At 39.8% G+C, this 18,588-nt stretch overlaps 2 protein-coding genes across 3 annotated transcripts; one reads left to right on the plus strand and one right to left on the minus strand.

Annotated features, from left to right (window-relative positions):
- Nucleotides 1–1,401: 1,401 nt before the first annotated feature.
- On the minus strand, nucleotides 1,402–5,019 carry LOC105704117 (two pore potassium channel protein sup-9). Of its 2 annotated transcripts, none has more exons than XM_012433070.2 (3): nucleotides 4,752–5,019; nucleotides 4,192–4,477; nucleotides 1,402–3,838 (listed from the first exon to the last, which is right to left on the minus strand). In XM_012433070.2, the coding sequence occupies exons 1-3, from the start codon at nucleotides 4,752–4,754 to the stop codon at nucleotides 3,561–3,563; spliced, it is 567 nt and encodes a 188-aa protein (XP_012288493.1). In that variant the 5' UTR covers nucleotides 4,755–5,019; the 3' UTR covers nucleotides 1,402–3,560. The 2 variants fall into 2 exon arrangements, with proteins under 2 accessions (XP_012288493.1, XP_012288502.1); XM_012433079.2 differs by having other exon boundaries at nucleotides 4,657–5,019.
- Nucleotides 5,020–9,791: 4,772 nt separating this feature from the next.
- Nucleotides 9,792–18,102, plus strand: LOC105694805. Its single transcript, XM_012416248.1, has 6 exons — nucleotides 9,792–9,981; nucleotides 10,578–10,616; nucleotides 10,860–14,369; nucleotides 15,052–15,095; nucleotides 15,148–15,211; nucleotides 15,307–18,102. The coding sequence occupies exons 1-6, from the start codon at nucleotides 9,895–9,897 to the stop codon at nucleotides 17,950–17,952; spliced, it is 6,390 nt and encodes a 2,129-aa protein (XP_012271671.1). The 5' UTR covers nucleotides 9,792–9,894; the 3' UTR covers nucleotides 17,953–18,102.
- Nucleotides 18,103–18,588: the final 486 nt, after the last annotated feature.

The raw sequence follows: 18,588 nt of genomic DNA on the forward strand, positions 1-18,588 counted from the left end.
ATAATTAATCGTAGTAACTGCTCACCAACATCGATTGTCATTAGCCACCGTCCTTATCGCGAATTAATTGTGACGAATTCCGGAAAATTCGACACAAAGTATCGTAAAAGTTTACCTCGTCGTATCGCAAGTAACGATCGAATGCGACACAACAAGATAATTCATTATCCTATCTTATGATATGTTAAGAAATAAAAACGGACATTACTTCCATTCTCCCTGCATGTCTTTCATGTGATTTATTCTTATGAATCGCAATTCTTTCATTCGCGAGTGTGAAAAGGCTCATCAATCGTGAAGTTGAGAGTTTGAAAAAGTTCTCGCAACTTTTCTGGGCCTGTAAGTCTAGGATCAGAGAATTTTGAAAATAATCCTCGTTCGGTGTGCATATCCTTCTCTTATTAATACGTTGAAACTATCTCGTATAACTATACTCCGAATACCGATATTGAACAACTGGGATAGTCCTTCTAAATGCAACATTCTTAGCGATTAGTACCTAACCGTAATCATACCTTAATTATTGTTCTTGAGCACAAAATTCGATACCATCGCTCGATACGTCTTTGCTCTCGAAGAGTGCCTCACGAAGACGCACTCAAAATAAAATTTGCCTTTACTCAAAAGTTTCAATTTCCTCTTAATTCATACTTCTGTGAATTATTGTACACAGTCTTCCTCTAAGCGTCTCATTTCCCGCGGTCCTTTTTGCGAGCAGATGTATCGTTCGATAAGTTACTATATTACAGACAAGAACGTGTTTTATTTCGCGCGCATGTGTTTATACGCAAATATAAAAAACTCTTAATTGCTATCTAAGTAGGCTTGTAGAAACGTTATGCGACCCAGCGCTTCCTCGGGATGCCCTAATTGCGCCGACGATGTGAAATTTTGTTTGCGTGATTCGTAAGAAAACTTTGCCTTTAATAAACTCTCTTCCACAAACGAATCAGTTTGCGCTGTTCGATCAGAACGGTGATTCAATATTGGGCCGTCCAATGTTTGTTCTATATTGAGAGAAAAGGGAGGTCATCGCGAATACATAGAAACGTTATGTAACGTCGGGTCCTGTGACATGAACTGGATAGCGTAGCATGAATCCATAAATGAGATTTTCTAAAAAAACGGGCGATCTGAAAAATTTTTAGACCGTACCATTGAGTTATTCCAAAAGATCTTTTACATACTCTGAATGACGAATGCAATATTTTATATAAAAAGCTATTAACACATTCGCGACCGGCAAGTTTTTTCCGTTTCAAATACTGAGTACCAGCGAAAATAATGAAATACTGAAACCAGTAGCCGCAAACTTGTATCATGGATCGTTATGGACGTGATTCACATCAGCGGCAATCAGGAATAGAATTTATAATGCTGTGAATTCACGTCAGCGGCAAACAGGGCTAGAACTTGAAAAGACGTGAATTCACGTCAGCGGTCGCGAATGTGTTCAAATTATCGAATGCAGTTCGGGGCATTACTGTGACGTAAACTGGTGTTTTGAAACTTGCCCTCGCACTTTATAAGAAACTTCATTTTTAGACTATAAAGAGTATTATTTTTGTAAAAACAGAAATTATATATAATTCAAGTGCATTCAGTAGAATCAAGTAAAATGTATCATATAATAAATATAAATGTATTTATATATCATATTTAAAAAATTAAAATACTTGTTATTCAATTTTTATAAGCCAGGTTCATTGAATGGCGATTCTTATGAACGTTTTAATAAAAACAGTTTCTCTTTCGACATCCATTTCGAAACAGGAATATTATTTCCTATTTATGAATTAAATATTTGCGCACACGAGAAAATTGTCGTTATCGTTAGAATTCTCCTTCGATGATTTAGAGCTTCGTCGTTTCGCGTTAAAATGTAATTATTTTCATTCCAGGCGATAAAATTCCCGGGAAGCCTTCGGATAATCGCGGTATCTCTTCGCGAATTATGGATTTAGCTGCGGAGTCCGAATCATTTAAGAGGAGTTCATAAGAAAGGAATGGAGGTCCATTCGTGGATAACTATTATAGAACTCAAACGATTAATCTTATAAGAGGAAGTTTCTGCGATTGCTTATCATTGATTACGTGACTTTTAAACCAAATCAACAGAAAATGAGGGAAAAGCACTAGAAAATTAATGATTTAACTATTTTTATGGAAATAATTCATTTTACGCTGACCTGACTGATTAAATTCAGTTACTAAAAACAGGAAATACACATTTTTGATGTTTCTACTTTTACGAATTATATTATCGAACTATGTAAGAAAATTCCATTCTGACCCAATATACATAATCGATAATACCCACAAACTGCTAAATGATCGTTCCTTATGTTTAAAGATGGAAAAATTACGTAGCTTCCTGTACAATCGCGTAAGTAGAGAGATTAACGGATAAACCAAAAATGAATTTAAAATCGGTTAAGTGCAGATCCGATTAATCATTCAAGTGTATTACTTTTAACCAGCAGGACGATATTGAGCTTGTAAAATATATGTATCAGCTCGACAAATGGTCAACACGCGAAGTTGTGCACTCAAGATTCCAATATTGTATCTGTCGGAGGTATATCCTGAAAATTGCTTGGGGATGTCATTTATATTCATACCTTAATACAGCAGAAATGCAACAAGAATATAGAAAGACCACAGTATAAATATGGCAAGCGTGTATCAAAAATTCCTTTCAGTACCCTCATAGTGAAAATACACTATTAATCTATCTGTAAACATAGTAGAAAAAAGCCTAATTACATTTCGAGTCTATATCACATTTACAGTACACGTCTTAGTAAAGTAATACTTCCGGCAGATATAACATTAGATCTCATTTGTACGTCGTAAAGGATCTCGTTAATTTCTGTGCCTTATTATGACGGATAAATTTCGAATCGATTCCAGACATATTTTCGTTTATAGCTATACGTTTCGTTTCCCTATTAATCCAAGACGCGACAGGACATACGTTAAACATATCCGTACAAGTATACACAGGGAGCTTGAAAAAGTTTCTAAAATTTCTTATAAATAAATGAACCATGAAAAAAACATCATTCCTTATGACCGGATAAACCAATTTCTATATAGGTTGCGAACAAGAAAAGAGTAAATTTTAGAAGAATACGTAACTACCAGACTTCCTAAAGATCTACCAATTAATGGATAATTTTCAGTGGTTTCGGGAACAGAGACAGAGGCTACGAGGAGGACACCCCGAGGGCGGAAATCTTTCGAGAGGGAACTTCATTGGAAGTTCTCGCTCTTCGTCGTGGCCAGGATGTGCCACTTACGTGGCTGTGTAATCCTCACATCTCCGTATTCTCCTCGGCTTCTTCGTCGACCTCGGGAAGGGTGTATACCGCCATCATTGGTCCTAGATGATCTTCGAGTTTGAGCACGGGTTTACAGTCCCGAGTGACGTCGACCTGGTTATAGGAGTCCTTCAGGATGTTGATCTCGTTCTCGTGGGCGAATAGGCTTGTCGGAGCGTCACTGCAGAGGGTCTCCTCGGTGACGTTCCTGTGGCGAAGTGTACTAGTGGGAAATTGTCACGACGTCAGGGCGAACGGGTCCGTCGTCAGCTCGTCCACACTAGGGCTGGCCTTGACCTGCTCCTGCTTATCCTGGTGGGTCAGTCGGTGCACGATCTCGTCGTGGAGGATATTGAAACACATCGCGGTCAGGGCCATGCCCGACATGATGTAGCAGGAACAGAACCACACGGTCACGTTCCTGGACTCAGCGGGGTTGGGCCGTGGGTAGGAACCAGGAACCATGTCGCCAAACCCGATCGTGCTCAGGCTCATGAAGCAGAAGTAGCTCGCATCTGCGCCGACAATAAGCAAACCACGATTAAGTAGTAGATTAGGTTCTACGTCGTTATTTCATAGTTTGAGAAGGAAAGGATTTAATGCGAGCGGTAATTATTGTTAGCTGAAATAGTACGTATATTGGAATGAGACCGAGTATCGTTCTTAACACTTTACCGACCGGCGAATTTGGAAGTAAATGGCGATTACGGGTATCGCAAAACCGATTAATAGGCTTCCGGTCGGTAAAGTGTTAACTAATTCTAAATATAACCCGACTTCCCAAAAAGTTTGGAATTCATCGTTCATCTTGTTAATCGTTACTCTCGATTAATCATGGATCGGTAACAGAAGAAAGTTGCTTACTGACCTACGAAGGACCAGCCTTCAAGTTTGTGCAAGGTGAAGGCGCCCGCGACGATGTAGCAGAGCATCGCACCGAGACAGATACTGATGGGAGCAAGTATGGTAACATTGGGTCTGTCGCCGGAGCCGAGGCTGGAGATCTCGTCCTTAGGACTGGCCTTAATTTCGACAGAACTGGGAAAGGTGGAGGCGTTCGCCCTCACGTAGAAGGGTTCTTGTAGTTGTAGCTGTTGTTGTTGTTGGGCGAGCTCCTCCTGTTGTCTCTTCTTTCGCATGCGCCGTTCCTTTTCCTGCCGGTACCAGATCCTCCGTTAAGTTCGTGACAAACGTTCAGGCAAAGTTCACGTTGTTTCTTGATTTTAATGTTAGGTTCAACGATAAAAATCAAAATCCGTTTTAGAAAGAAACGAATTAAAAATAATTCATCAATGCAACAGTTTCATTTCTCTATTTGACTCGAATCACGTACGTATTTTCATTTGTATTTGTCTTCTATAATTGAACTTCCACCCGGAGTTAAGCTTCGAGTTACTGTAAAAATCTATTAATTGTTCCAAAAGGTACCATCAAGAAGATCGCATCAAGTATGACTTATGACGATGAGGTACACCCACAAGTTACCGCGGCCTAACAATACAATGAGCTAAACGCGAATCGCACTATCGGAAACAAGTCGGCCTCGTAACGCTATGTTATAGGTCAAGCTTAATAAATGCTTAAGGAATTATGATTGGCTACGTGTTATCGCTCCACAGCTTCCGATTACAGGACCATTTACCAAGTTGCTATATAACCGTGTGTTCGTAGTGGCAAAGCGAGAGCACTGTCTTGGAGCGTTCCCAATATTGGATAGGATGTACAAAGCGTTCGGTCCGAGTAAAAATAAAACTACGTCGACTACGATACAACGACTTTGTAATCTCTAAAAGCGACAAAATAGGCGCAACTTATTTCCCCTTAAACATTTTCTACCACGCCCGACTGTACGGAGAGTATTTAACGACGGTGGCTTTCGTCCATTGTTTTTAGAATGAGATTTCAGGGCACGTTCTTTGACGATTTCGCTCCTGTGTGCTCACCTGCATTCGTCTCTCGTCGTAGCAACAATAGCCGCAGTTTGAACAGAGGCAGCAACACAGTGCTCGTGTGAAAACACCGCGCGCACATCTTGAGAGCAAGCCTCCGGCGCTCGACAGATACACCAACGTCAATGGGATGCCTAGGCTTGCATAACCCATGGTGACAACTTTGCCCCAGGTGGACCTCGGTGCAATGCTGCCGTAACCTGAGAAAGGAAGGATATTTAATGTAGCGTTTTCCGAAACTTTACAACAAACTCGCTTCAACCGTGCGAGCCTGCGCTGCAGTCGTGTCTTTCTTTTAGGGCCCCTCTTTCGGAGAATGTGTTCCCGACGGCTGCAGGAAGGTGGAGTTCGCAATTGCGACGAAATTAGTTGGGTTTTTTCTACAGACTGGGAAAATGAGAGTTCCCTCTGTAATTCTTTTCGGTTGCAGGGCATCGCTCTATTTCGTTGCGTTTGGCACACAAAGAATGCCCGTGGTTGTGTTAACACTTTTGAGGAACAAAGTTGGAAATTGTATTTTACAGCCGCAGGGATGTAATAGATTGAATTTTCAAGTTAACCGAAGTAGAAAATATACTTGGGAGTTGTGGGTATTCTCTGTAGTTTCGTTGTTTGAAAATGTATTCCTACTTCGTTTCCAGCTTTGCAATTAATTCACAATCGGCCATTTTAGCTTTAAAGGAAAAAAATTATTACCTATTTTCAACAAAAAATTCAAGGTATTCGTCTTTATAATGTCATTGTTAAGTATCTGATATTTAAATCTCGCGCAGAAATCTTAATTTGACGATCTATCTGTCGAAGGCTGAATTGTGGGGTCTATTGAAAATCTTTTCTCGACTATGGAAACTCAAGGTTTTAATTTTATCGCAATGTTGGGCAGAGTTATCCGTTAATTGATCAAGCGAGACAAACGGAGTCTCGATAAAGGGCGTGAATATTTTTCGTGTTTTCCAAGATATTTCCATCAAAATCGTAAGCCGGGATAGGCAATTGAAGTTTGATTAATTTATTAACTTATTCTAGATTGCCTCCACGTGTTGACTAGATATACGTTCGAGCTTTGTTTTGTTATCCCGTCATGGAGGTAATAGGTTCTACTTCTAACGATAATATTTTGGTTGGTGAAATTTGAACTCTCCATTAATGTCCAAGTGAAGAAATAGAGAAAGATGCGACTTCTCTGCTCAACTGATATATCAGATTTTCAATTAGTGTCTGGTTAGAGTATAAACGGGTTTCGAGTAAGTCCATATATTTCGTTGGGCCAATAGAAATCCCATATATGAACAGACCATAAACCATGTACTCATTACTTTACCGATTACGACCTATCATCGTTCAACTATTGCTCGATGTAGATATACTCTCCTTTGCAACAAGTCGGTACAATTTCCGGCACAATTCCAGATATGCAGATCGTTCTCTTTCGTAGCTTCGTCGTCGTTCAAGTTCCGACGTCGACTTCTGTACGAACTTCTATCGCTATTTGTCCAACTCTTGACGCATTCTAAGGGAAATATCTTTCACGAGGAAGTCGAAATTGATTCCTCCCGGAAATCGATTTGGTACAGACACGCAAGTTAATCGGATTTGACTTGTCATTCCGAGATTTACAACCTTGAAAAGAGACCCAGAAAAATGGTACAGCTCGAGCTGCACAGGTGGTATAACAAACGGCTTAGTAAATAAAAGTACAAGCTTATGGACTCAAAATGTGATAGTTCCATCCAATTTCGAGGTACCTATTAAATTTGTTTAGAAATTCATGTATTCGAAAGAATTCAGATGTAGAAAAATGTGAAATGATAATGTATCTACAATTCAGTAAAAAAGACGTTACGTAGTACAGTAAGTTATTTGTTTTTGTTTTGAAAAGTACCCGATGTTTTCAATAAGTTACGCCCTTAGTGCTCTATCAGAATGTAAACGATTAACGATGGTCACTGAGAAATCTGAGGTAGGATACAGCATTTACAACAAATTACGTTTAAAGTTTAGGCGGCCTACTGTGCTCGGTGATTTCTTGAACGATATAATGCAGTTAATTACCGCTTCGAAGACTTATTTTATGCTTCATAATTTGCTTCGTTTAGTTATGAGGAAATACTAAAAGTTGAAAACCTATAATTCTTGATATTAACCACTTAATGTAGTCCGTGTCTGACGTAAGCGCATTTTACTGGAATTTCTACACGCGCTCGAGGGTGCATAAGTATAAGCTTTGTAGGAAATAAAATATTCCATCACTTTTGATCCAAAATTCAAAATATACTTATACATTAAGTGGTTAAGTGCATGATACTCTGGCGCTTCGAATTTCCTTCCACATCTTTCACACCACTCTCCCGTCCCAATTACTTCGCGCTCCGCTATACAAGCTTTATTCATTTAAGGAACATTACCTCCAGGTACGAGCAATACCCTCTAAACGCGTTTACTATTTTCAGAGAGAATCGTTACGCGATGTTGAGAGCTTAGGGTCGTTTCCCATCGGCATTAAAAGCGGGAGTCAAAATGCGATGGAGATCACTAGGAACGCTCGAAGCCGAAGCGTCCGCTCGAGGAGATCCGATTAAAACTTCATCCGCTTGAAGAGCGTCGAAATTCGAATTTGCCGGTCCCATCACTCGGCTCGCACCTCTGTACATATCCACCACTCGACCGTTGAATCGAATAAAGCGCTCTGTCAATTTGTCTTCGAAAATCGGAGCCTCCATTTCACATATCGTGCTTTGCCCGAAAGAATTCATCTCCGCGAAACGCCTCCTAAGTTTCCACCTCGAGGCGTCGAAAACATATTTCGGATGAAATTAGGGCTATTACATTCTCACGGTATATCAGTAAAAAAGTCCCCACTTTACCCACACATCCTGCATTCACGTCTATAGACCAAAAGCCATACCGATCCCGAAATACGCACATCCACCAGCACTTGTTCCACTTTTAATCGAAATTGGGACATTCCTTTTTCGCAATTTCTATCGAGTTGCGGGAGGAGATTTACAATGGATGAAGCGAATCTGCAGGTAATTACGGTAAAAAACCTAATAAAAGGGAAAGTACTTAATCGAGCCGGGAGATCATACCCAGGAATCGATCAATTACTCTGAAAGCATTTGTTTGCAGGAATCGGTACATACAGGTGGAAAAAATGAATCAAACGACGACCGCATTTGCTTCAGGGGCGCAGTGGTCCGGCTCGTGATAAATTATCCTGAAAGCTCAGCCGATGGTAATCTGCACCGAACAAAATCTGTACGACCTGCAACGACAGCCGCCACTATTTGTTTTCAACGTCGAATCGCGAGCGGAGCCGCAGCTAAATTGCAAACCGAATCGGACGGGCTTTCGTTTCCGCGCATATACCTGTGCCGGACAAATCGTGTCGGCCGAAACGAGTCGGTGTCGTCGAATCTGCTGTGTCAACACATTCTGTATTTTTCCCACTTTATCGTCGGCATTGTGTAATTCGTGAAGTACGCGAGGGTGCATTACGGAAATCCGTTCGGCTAGGTTGATCGACAGGTTCGATCGGTCCATTTTCTAGACGATTTTTTTTCTTTTCTATCTCGAGCAGTACAGCAAAGGGACTAATTCTTGCTGAGTCGATATTTTGATCCTGTTTAAAACTTTTAATTGCAGGTTGGATTTTGAGATAATCAGAAAAAGAGTAACTTCTATACAATTGAGATCCTACTTAAGACTGCAGGTGGCAAATATCTTCATCCCTTCTTCTTATTTTAGGCTTAAAGTAGGACTTGCATCGTATGAAGTAGGACATAAAATGTGAAATAGAGCCAAAGGGAGAATACTTAGGTTACGCAAGTTCAAAGTAGGGTTTAAATTTCAACTCGTTATCACTAGGCAATTTATAAACGCACTTATATTAATTTCACAAATTTCGCAGATATTTAGATTCCGTAACCATGTGGTAAGATTGCGTAATGCATTCTCGAAATTCTTAACCTAGAAGTACTGCTCCACAGTGCAGATACATCACACATCTTTGGGGCAATTTACACGAGGATTCTGGCACACGAAGGACGTGGACCGGCGCAATGTATAACGGAATGTATGATTTACGGCATCGTGGTTTAATTTCGCTGCTTATGAATTTGCGACTACGTGCCGAAATCACCACGCCGTCCATTCGTCTTGAGTAGCAATCTGACTATTGGTTCAGCATTCTTAAGTTTGTTATATTTTAATGCGTTTAAATAGACCACGCTCTAATACGCGTCGATTGTACCGATTATATGAATTTCAATGTGACTGGTTAAGTACATGACTATATTTATCCAAATCCAGCATTGTGTCGCTCTTCATGATTCGTACGGCTCAAACATGTCAAGGAACATAAAATTTAATTATCAGATAGCACTAACGTGTCTTTCTTCGCTATGTGTTAGTGAACTAACGTGTATGTGCGATTCTACGAATGAACATTTGCCACTCTTGTGTCATATAAATACAAGCTTATCAGTTTCCACCTTTAGTTTCTTCTTTGCACCGCGGAGGCAGCTTACCGTTTCTTAGCTGCCAAGCGGTGCCATCCGAAGTGTCAGTACCGAAACGGCGTACACTATTTTTAAGTAATAGAAAGTTATAACAAGTCGGTCATGTTTTTCATTGCCCAAGTGTGCAATTTCGCGATCATCTTGTTCCTTGTTCCTCTACGAACTTTGTTTACGGAAGCATGTTGGCAGGTGTGAAACTTATTTATTAAATAATATATTTAACAATAGAAGTACTGCGGATGACACACGTTCGAATCTAACACTAATCATAAAATGAATATTAGAGCTCAAATAATTTTCAAACGTGTTTTATTAATAGCTTTTGAAATCAAAATTTAAACTCATCGTTCATTGTATATATCGATTCTTAGATAAATGGACAGCTGGCAATAAGTGAGATTTTAGTTCTATTGCAGACATTGAAAAAGAATTTCCTCCAGACTTGTGAATTCTGGTGGAGATGGGTAATATTATGATACCTTTAAAAGTATGCATAATTAGTAACATCGGTCAGTAATCGACGGTTCGTGAAATTGAGACATGAAATTGAAATTAAACAACGTTCAATCCATTTTAGAATTGCTCAGTGCTCTTGTCAAGAGTTATCAGTAAGTGTAACAATACCGGGGATTATTCGGGAGCGCGATAACGTAAACAATGGATGGCAGAACTAATTCGACCTCAATGACCGGTGGAATATTAAATAGCAATAGTTTGCTACTAAATTGTGCTGGGATCGTATGATCATATGAAAATAGTTAATAAACTTGACATTTGATTTTCAGAATTCTCATCGCCATCACGTCGAGAAAAGATTTCATTCGGTAAGTTAACAATTCAAAAATACAATAAATTAAAAAGAAATTAAATATTTAGAGGGGCAAAAGACTGAAGCTTTTGAGACGAGGAAAATTCTTCCGATACTATTTAAATACCTTTTAAGCCACAAGTGGATCAAATACCGCAGGGACTGTTTAGGAGGAATTTAATTGCTTAAACTATATTTAAGTTGTAAATTTAAATAATTTCGTTAATCAATGTTTTCTTGTCTTCCTATTTTGTTGCAGGAGCCAGAGTATAGACAAGACCTGCTGCATTACAATGACGATGTCGGTGATGAATCCATCACAGGGTCGGACAATGGAATTCTCCGTAAACGCCGAAGAGTTACTCAACTAACAGGAAATATCAAAACTGCATTTCTTCCGGGTGGTGGCATTCACGCCAACGTCAAAATCCCTTCGATCATATCTCCCATCGTCACTCAACATACCTGGTATCTCCTTCCAGAGTTATATGCAGCTCTCGCCCTACGTGACAATCTAGTGTACAATTTTGGCTACCTTCTTCAGGTACCGCACAATAGTTTGACACAAGATCAGTACGAGGCGTTATACTTGATCCATTCGGCTTTAAGAAAAAAACATGTCTACACGTACAACTTACTAAGCAAGTTGTGCAAATTAAACGAAACCTCGAGAAAGCGACAGATGCAAATATTGTTGGACAACCTTGCAAATAACTTGTCGCCAGCTTTACAGGGTGCTGCGAAATTCTTGGCCTCTGAAATTCTTCGGCATCGTTTGAACGTGGATCATCTTCTAGAATCGGATGACTTAAACTTTTACGCAAATATTGACATGAGGACGATTGAGATCTGTCGAACCGGCTTGCAAATTAAGGAGGCCCACGCTGCGAATCGTGAAGAGGATAGAATCCAGGAGACAATTGGCAAGGTGTTTGTAAAGATACTAAGAGACTTCAAAGCTGGAAAAGCTACAATTCCTCTGCCTCAACTCTTTGGAATTATCCTGGCGAATTTACCACTCAATGAGGAAGATCCGGTACTTGAAGAACACATTCAGAACATTCTGAGTATATCGAAAACGAACAAAACAAAAGGGTGGCCTAAAACAGTGTATACCTTCGATGTTTATGAGATCGTACAGGAGATAATCGAGGAAATCCTGGAGAACGTAAATTTTCATCGGGATCCTCAACTCACTGACTTATACGACTCTCTGATATACGTTCGCGATCACCTTAAAGTTGTTAGCCCTGAGAATTCCAATCCATTTTACCTTGACTGGAATTCGATCAATGGAGAGGGTCTGAATCTTGATGCTCTACTTTCGTTAATCCCAGTTCATTCTACCGTAGCAATTAGCCTCAAGAACCGCATATTGCACGATATACAAAAGTACTCGATCGACATTGACCAATTACTTAACGGTTTTAATAGATTTAATTATGAGAATCCTTTTGATTTGTTGCTTGCCATTTTGTCCAGATTACAGAATAGGTTGTCGTATTATGAAGATGCAGGAGCCAGTTTCACCAACGATAAAATTGATAAAATCCAAGCGGATATTAAAGCTCTTACGGCATACCTTATCGCGTCTAAGCATCTTCAAAATTCACCCAGAGTTAAGCCAGAAATTAACGTCTCCCTGCTTCTATCAAATCTGCAGGATCCCAGTTTAGGATTAAAAGTCAATGGCTACTCCAGTACGATTATGAGTTATATCAGAGAAGTGCCCGAATATGAGGAATTGCTGAATGATTTAATTCCAGACCAAAAAGAAAAGTGTTCGTCGCCAAGAATTTGTTTGATAAATACTTTGAAGGAAGCTCGTAAGATCGAAGGACGTTTACCTCACAAATTACGTCTTGAAATTAGATCGTTGTTATCTTTAATAATGCCAGACTGCGAATGCAATGAAATGGGGAAACCTTCATCCACGACGACCCAAAGACCAGAAACTTGGACAACTTCTGCATTGTCGAGCACTACATTAAGAACTATTCCTTTATCAATTAACCAAATGCCTGAGCCATCAACAAAGAAAGGACCAATTGTATCGCCGAGTACGCAACAAAGGTTCAAAACAACCGAGACCACCGAGCTCGGATCTTTGAGTACTTTGGCACCTCCCGTCCCTACAACTATTCAAGAAAAACCAACTGAAATGGAAAGTGACGAAAGGACAACCGATGCAATCGAAACTACGTCGTCCTTGCCAACTGCGATAACAGAAAGTGTACCGTCAAATTCCGCCGACGAGGCTCCGATATTGCCACCTGATATTGATCCTAAGAACTCGATGTTTTTATACCTCGTAAATGGACAGCCGCAACTCACTACTGTAACTTTCAACAACGACTTGAAACCCGACATTATACTACCATCTTTGACAAATCTTATGAAGCCTGTGCAAACTGATGACATAATCCTGGAGCTTGGTGTTCCGTTCCGAAAAGATGTGATTGAGCCACTTAACGATATCCTTGGAGAGGACAAGGTAAAGGATCTCCTAAATGACACGAATCTACCTAATCAATACAAGAGTAGGCTTGCATTGATGATGTCCATTTTGAAAATGGCCAAATTACGTCTTGATGATTCAGCTCCTACAGAATTAGTCAATATTATTGATCTATATATTAAATCCATCGAAATCATTGAACAAACTATGGTATTACCGGTAGTCGCTTCCGCGAAAGGAATACGCGATGACGTCATTTACATCTCCAGCGATTCGAATGATTTGGAAAATACTGTTATCTCTGGAAAACCACCGTCCACCCAATCAGGAAAGAGAACTGTAGCTATGCTGCATCCAAAGTTCCAATTGCGACCCGTCGACGCACAAAAGCCCTTTGAGGAATTGCTGCCGCAGCTTCCAGAGGGAAGTCCTTACAAGATTAAGTTGGAACCACTGATAGCCTTATTGAAACAAGAGAATATAACTTCGTTGTTGGGGAAAGACTTCGTGGCTACCAGCTTTCCCAACAGAATGCTTCTTCTAATGGCTACGCTTCGGAAGTTGATTGTGCTACCTGAAATTAAAGCTGATGCCGCGCTAGCTGAAATAATAAATGAATATCTCCAGACCATTACGATACCGGTTGAACCTGGACAAATTCCTGATGATATATTTATGTCAGCGAATTCTACTACTCACTGGTATCCAGAGCTACTAACGCTTTTGGTTGCTCTACCGACGCCGAAAAGTTCATTAGAAGTGCATTACACAAATTTAATAAAGATTTTATTGTCACGTGAAAATTTGTTGGAAGAGTTGGGATTACCTATTCCGCCGTTGGGTACAACTCGTGGTGAATTACTTGAAATAATAATTGAAGCAGCATTGAAAAGTGATACGATCACCCTTGATAAAACCAATTTGGATGCTCTTCGGTATTATAAAGACAAGATTTTACGCACAGGTCCGGGATCGTTATTTATAAGCTGGGTGTGGATCGTGATTATAGAGACTCAAGTACCTCTCGGAGACATTATCGACGCCGTTATCGACTACGATAAATTGCCCCGTGATATACAAATAATTTATAACAAAGTTATTATTTATTTAATTGAAAACCCACACTTACTGCAGACCAGTAGTTTTCCATTCGAAAGTTATCATACGCAGGGCACTTTTATTAAAGGACTCTTCCTATACCTTGCAGGTCAAAAGGACGTATCGGAAGAAGCCAAAAAGGATTTGAAAATTCTAATTCCGTACGTGAATCTCAACGATAAAGGTTCGAAACCTATGCCAAAATTAACATATTAATTATTTTAAATATTGTCCCTGCCCGATTTAGATTTACGTATCTGGAGCTTGTTAATAAATGTATTTATTGAATCTTTACATCTAGTCTATTTAAATTACCTGCCTAGTCTAGATATGGTATTTAATCAATTACACAATACTATAAGATGAAATTTTATTTCATGGCTGAATTGTATAAGGAGAACTGTTATTCAATTCTTAACAAATATATTTGTCCTTATACTTTTCAAAGTAGGACGGTTACAATGGTTATTAGAATTATTATCTAAACAGTAATATCAAGTGTAAATCGTATGATATTTAATACATACAATACTCATACAATGAACAATAATCCAATTCATGTCTCGAAACCATCTCTTTTGGTAAATACATAAAGTCCCACGATTTCTTATTCAATAATCATTATTCGCAACACTATTTATATCGGACATTAACTAAAGTTAATACTGTCCATAACATAAATAGTCATCTAATAAGCAGTGTAATTCACAATAAATTAACTTCTATGAATTGTTCTCTTTTGGACCGATTTTTTATCTTTCAGTTATCAGAAATGCCAATGGATATTTCATGTTTGTAAAAGCCCTCTATCGTATCCGAGGTGTTTTCTATTTGGCCGGCGATAAGAGGTACCCCTGAGTAGTATTAATGATCCGTAATTTCCTAACATTCGCAGCGAATTATGCTACCAAGTAACGTCGACTGGAATCGATACGACTAGTAAGTATGCCCAGTATGAATCAAACGGTCTTTAGAAAAAGACTCATTCCAGCAGGATGGCCAAAATTAATCTGACCTTGTTTCTAAAACTGTTGGGGACCCTTGCACTTTCAAAGGTAACTCCAATACGATCGATCACGGTCCTGTAATCAGTCCATAAAAATCAGGTGACAAGAATTCGATGGTTTTTAACCACCATTTTGTATTTCAGTTGATTTTGTGTGAACCGCAGGACACCATATCAAAGACGTCATTTTTCGGTCTTCGCGAGGAAAATAATTTTGGGCACAGTGGTTACGTGTACCTTCCTTCGGATACCAGTCAACCTGAACTGGGGTTCACAAAATGTCAGGTTTATGATACCAATAAGACCGTCTGCGACTTTATTGACAAACTTCCTCGAAATGGTACTGATCTAATGGTAATAAAAGCCTGGACCGCCGTGACATTGCGTGACAATATCGTCACGATGCTGGGGTACCTGTTACATCAAACCAACAATACTTTGCCGCAAAGTGTATACACACCTTTGTATTTAATATATCAAGAAATTCGTCGAAACAACATTAAAACGATGGATCTCCTTCCATGTCTAAAATCTATGGTGAAAACGAATCGACCAAATCAATTGATTGCGTTGTTCAAATCTCTCCATACTGTCATGCCAAATTATTATAAAAATGTCGCGGATGACTTATCTAGAGTTTTCACGAAGAAGAAGAACCTACTAAAGACTTTCCTACTGCCTGAGTCGGAAATTAAAGAAATAGACCTTCTGCATGATATCGATCCAGCTTTGATAACACGTTTGAGATTCAAGAGTTCCACTTCGAAGTCCTACGACAAACGGATAGAGACCCTCCATGGCAAGGAGTTCGCTACGTTATTCGCGTCAATCGCTGATGGTAAAATTCTCCTGAGTCAACCCGTGTTAGCTGTGATTATGTTGAACATCAGGTACGATTCTATGCAACCGGATGATATAGAGGATCTGCGATATCTGACTGACGTGCTCAGAAATGAAAAGATTAGGGAGTGGTCCTACAACGTCACGCAGGATAGTCAGATAAAGGACCCGTACGATCTTGTTCATTCTGCATTGACGAAGATATCAAAAATGCCAAATGTGGATGCCATTGTAAAGGATTTGGTAACGAAATTACTTCCATTGTTTGTGAGGCCAATTGACACCAGCGTAAATCCATATTATGCAGACATGAAGCCATTTTTTGGAAGGTCACAATTGAATATCACACTTCTCTTGACCAGGCTCGCTGATGAATTCATCAACATTTCTGAGGTCACAGCTCTTTCTGATATGGTCGACAATAACGAGATAAATCTTGTTTACGCTATGAGAGGGTTTATTCGATATTATTACGACACTCCAAAAAAATTACTTCTCGCATTTTTGGATCGTGTTAAAAATCGCGTTCCAATGAATAGTATCCAGAACGAAGTTTTAAAAAGCCTTGTTTCTCAACTACACGAGAAGCATCAAATGACCGTCCAACAGACGTCGGACAAGATAGGAAAAGGTAAACGAAACATGGAAAATATTAATGTAACCGATATTAGTAAAATCCTTCAAGACACGAACCCTTCAAGTAGCGGTAATGATAGCGTGATGATTCATCGACATAATTTGACGTCTTGTCCTAACATTACCAACGGTATGCCTCTGAAAATCTGGTTGGAGTCTCTCAATGACTCTGCCACAGATACCAGTACTTGGAAAACCGTGAAAAACGTCAGTTTCATTTTGGGAAGTGTCATGAACAATTCGCAAATAGCACAGCAGTTGAAGAAGTTCTATAAGCGACAAGAAGGGAACTTCACCGAGAGCAAGAGGGATCAATTAATCCGCGTACTAAAAGGAATGCTAGAGTTGAAAAAGATTCAGGCAATACCGGTATTTCGGTATGAATTGGTCCGCGTGTACTGTATCTTGATGCACGGCTCCGAAGAACATTCAACCGATCGTTTCTGGAATGGTTCTAAATTAGAAGAGAGACCTTCCTCGAGTAAGCTCTCGGGAAGTTTAATAGGAAACGTTAGTCTCCCTCTAGCGAAATTACTGGACAACGAGACGTTCCTGAAGAACTTCTCTGACATGAAACCGGGAAACTATCAGAACAAGCGTTTACTGCTGATTTCTGTACTTCAACGTATGCTCCGTTCGGAAGCTGTCAGGAACAACTCCACTCTCTTTAATGAGATCATCCGACTACTGAAACCGATTCAGGACCTCAAAATCCGATTTGACGAGTTAGACTTGATAGTGGTGGCGGATAGTCCGGAGAACGAAGTCCGACTGAACGTCATATCGAATTTCCTATCGCGCCGAAATTTGCTGACCGATCTCGGAGATGACTTTGATGTAGGTCGTTATCATACCAAAGGTTCGCTTCTAAGAGCCATTCTCGAGAAAGCAGCGGATCGGGTTCAGAATAATTCAGAACTTGCAAAAGCGATTCAGGCTATGTTACCGAAAATCGATTGTTCCGATGTCGGAGCAGAACCCGTGGAAGCTTTGCGGGACTTTGCTATGTCAACCAACGTTAATTTTGAGAAAATCCTGGATGGGGCTTTGGACAAGAAGAAGCTTACCTCGGACGTAAAGCGAGCCATATATCACATGACTTCGGGATACGGCGGAACTTTAAATGCTTTGAAGTACGTTCATCGACTAGACGTTTCAGTCTTCGAGACTAGGGCGGATTTTCTCGAGGGGTATTTCGATGTTCTCGTAAGAACCTTCGAGCAAAATATCGATACAATGAAGAAGGACGTCGCCTTGATGAAATCTGCTATATTAAAAACAGGCTCTGGGGCCGAGCCCGTTGATTACCTCTGATTGCTTTACAAGAACCAAAGGGATCATTTCCTTCACTGAACCACATTGCTTCTTTAAACTAATATTTTTTTTTCAAATATGGTAAGTACCTTCAATAAGAAATCTATAAGATGTACGAAAAATTAAGAAAGAATAAAACATTCAACATTTTCCGTGGACTCTTTTAAGGCCAGTATCGATCGCTATAATTTCATTATTTCCACGTTAGAATTTTTCTACTTTGTCCCATTTCTATTTAGCAAAATGTTTATTCGCGTTCTCGTTAATCGTTGCTAATTTAAATTGCTAAATTTAATATATTTCAAATAACGATAATTAGCCACTTGCCACACAGACTATTTTTCATTCGTGATAAAATATCCAGCCTATTGTTAAGTTTGACAGGAGCATCCATTCGTCGCATTCCCTCGTGGCAGTTGCACCCGAGATTTCTGAGACCCCCAAAGTCGTGCAGTTGCAACTTGGAGTGCTTGCGCCTGCTTAACCCGAGAGTATTACCGAAAAGGCGGCTTAACGCCTCTGACGTTTCCTGCTTTGTGCCTCCTTCGTCGGTTTCTCTCTCTATCTCTCTCTCTCTCTCTCTCTCTCTTGAAACTCCGAGCCTAACTCCTTCGCAGGACGATCCACCATGAGGAA

This window comes from Orussus abietinus, unplaced genomic scaffold (assembly GCF_000612105.2).
Source record: "Orussus abietinus isolate OABI.00-Male unplaced genomic scaffold, Oabi_2.0 scaffold44, whole genome shotgun sequence".
NCBI lineage: Eukaryota > Metazoa > Arthropoda > Insecta > Hymenoptera > Orussidae > Orussus > Orussus abietinus.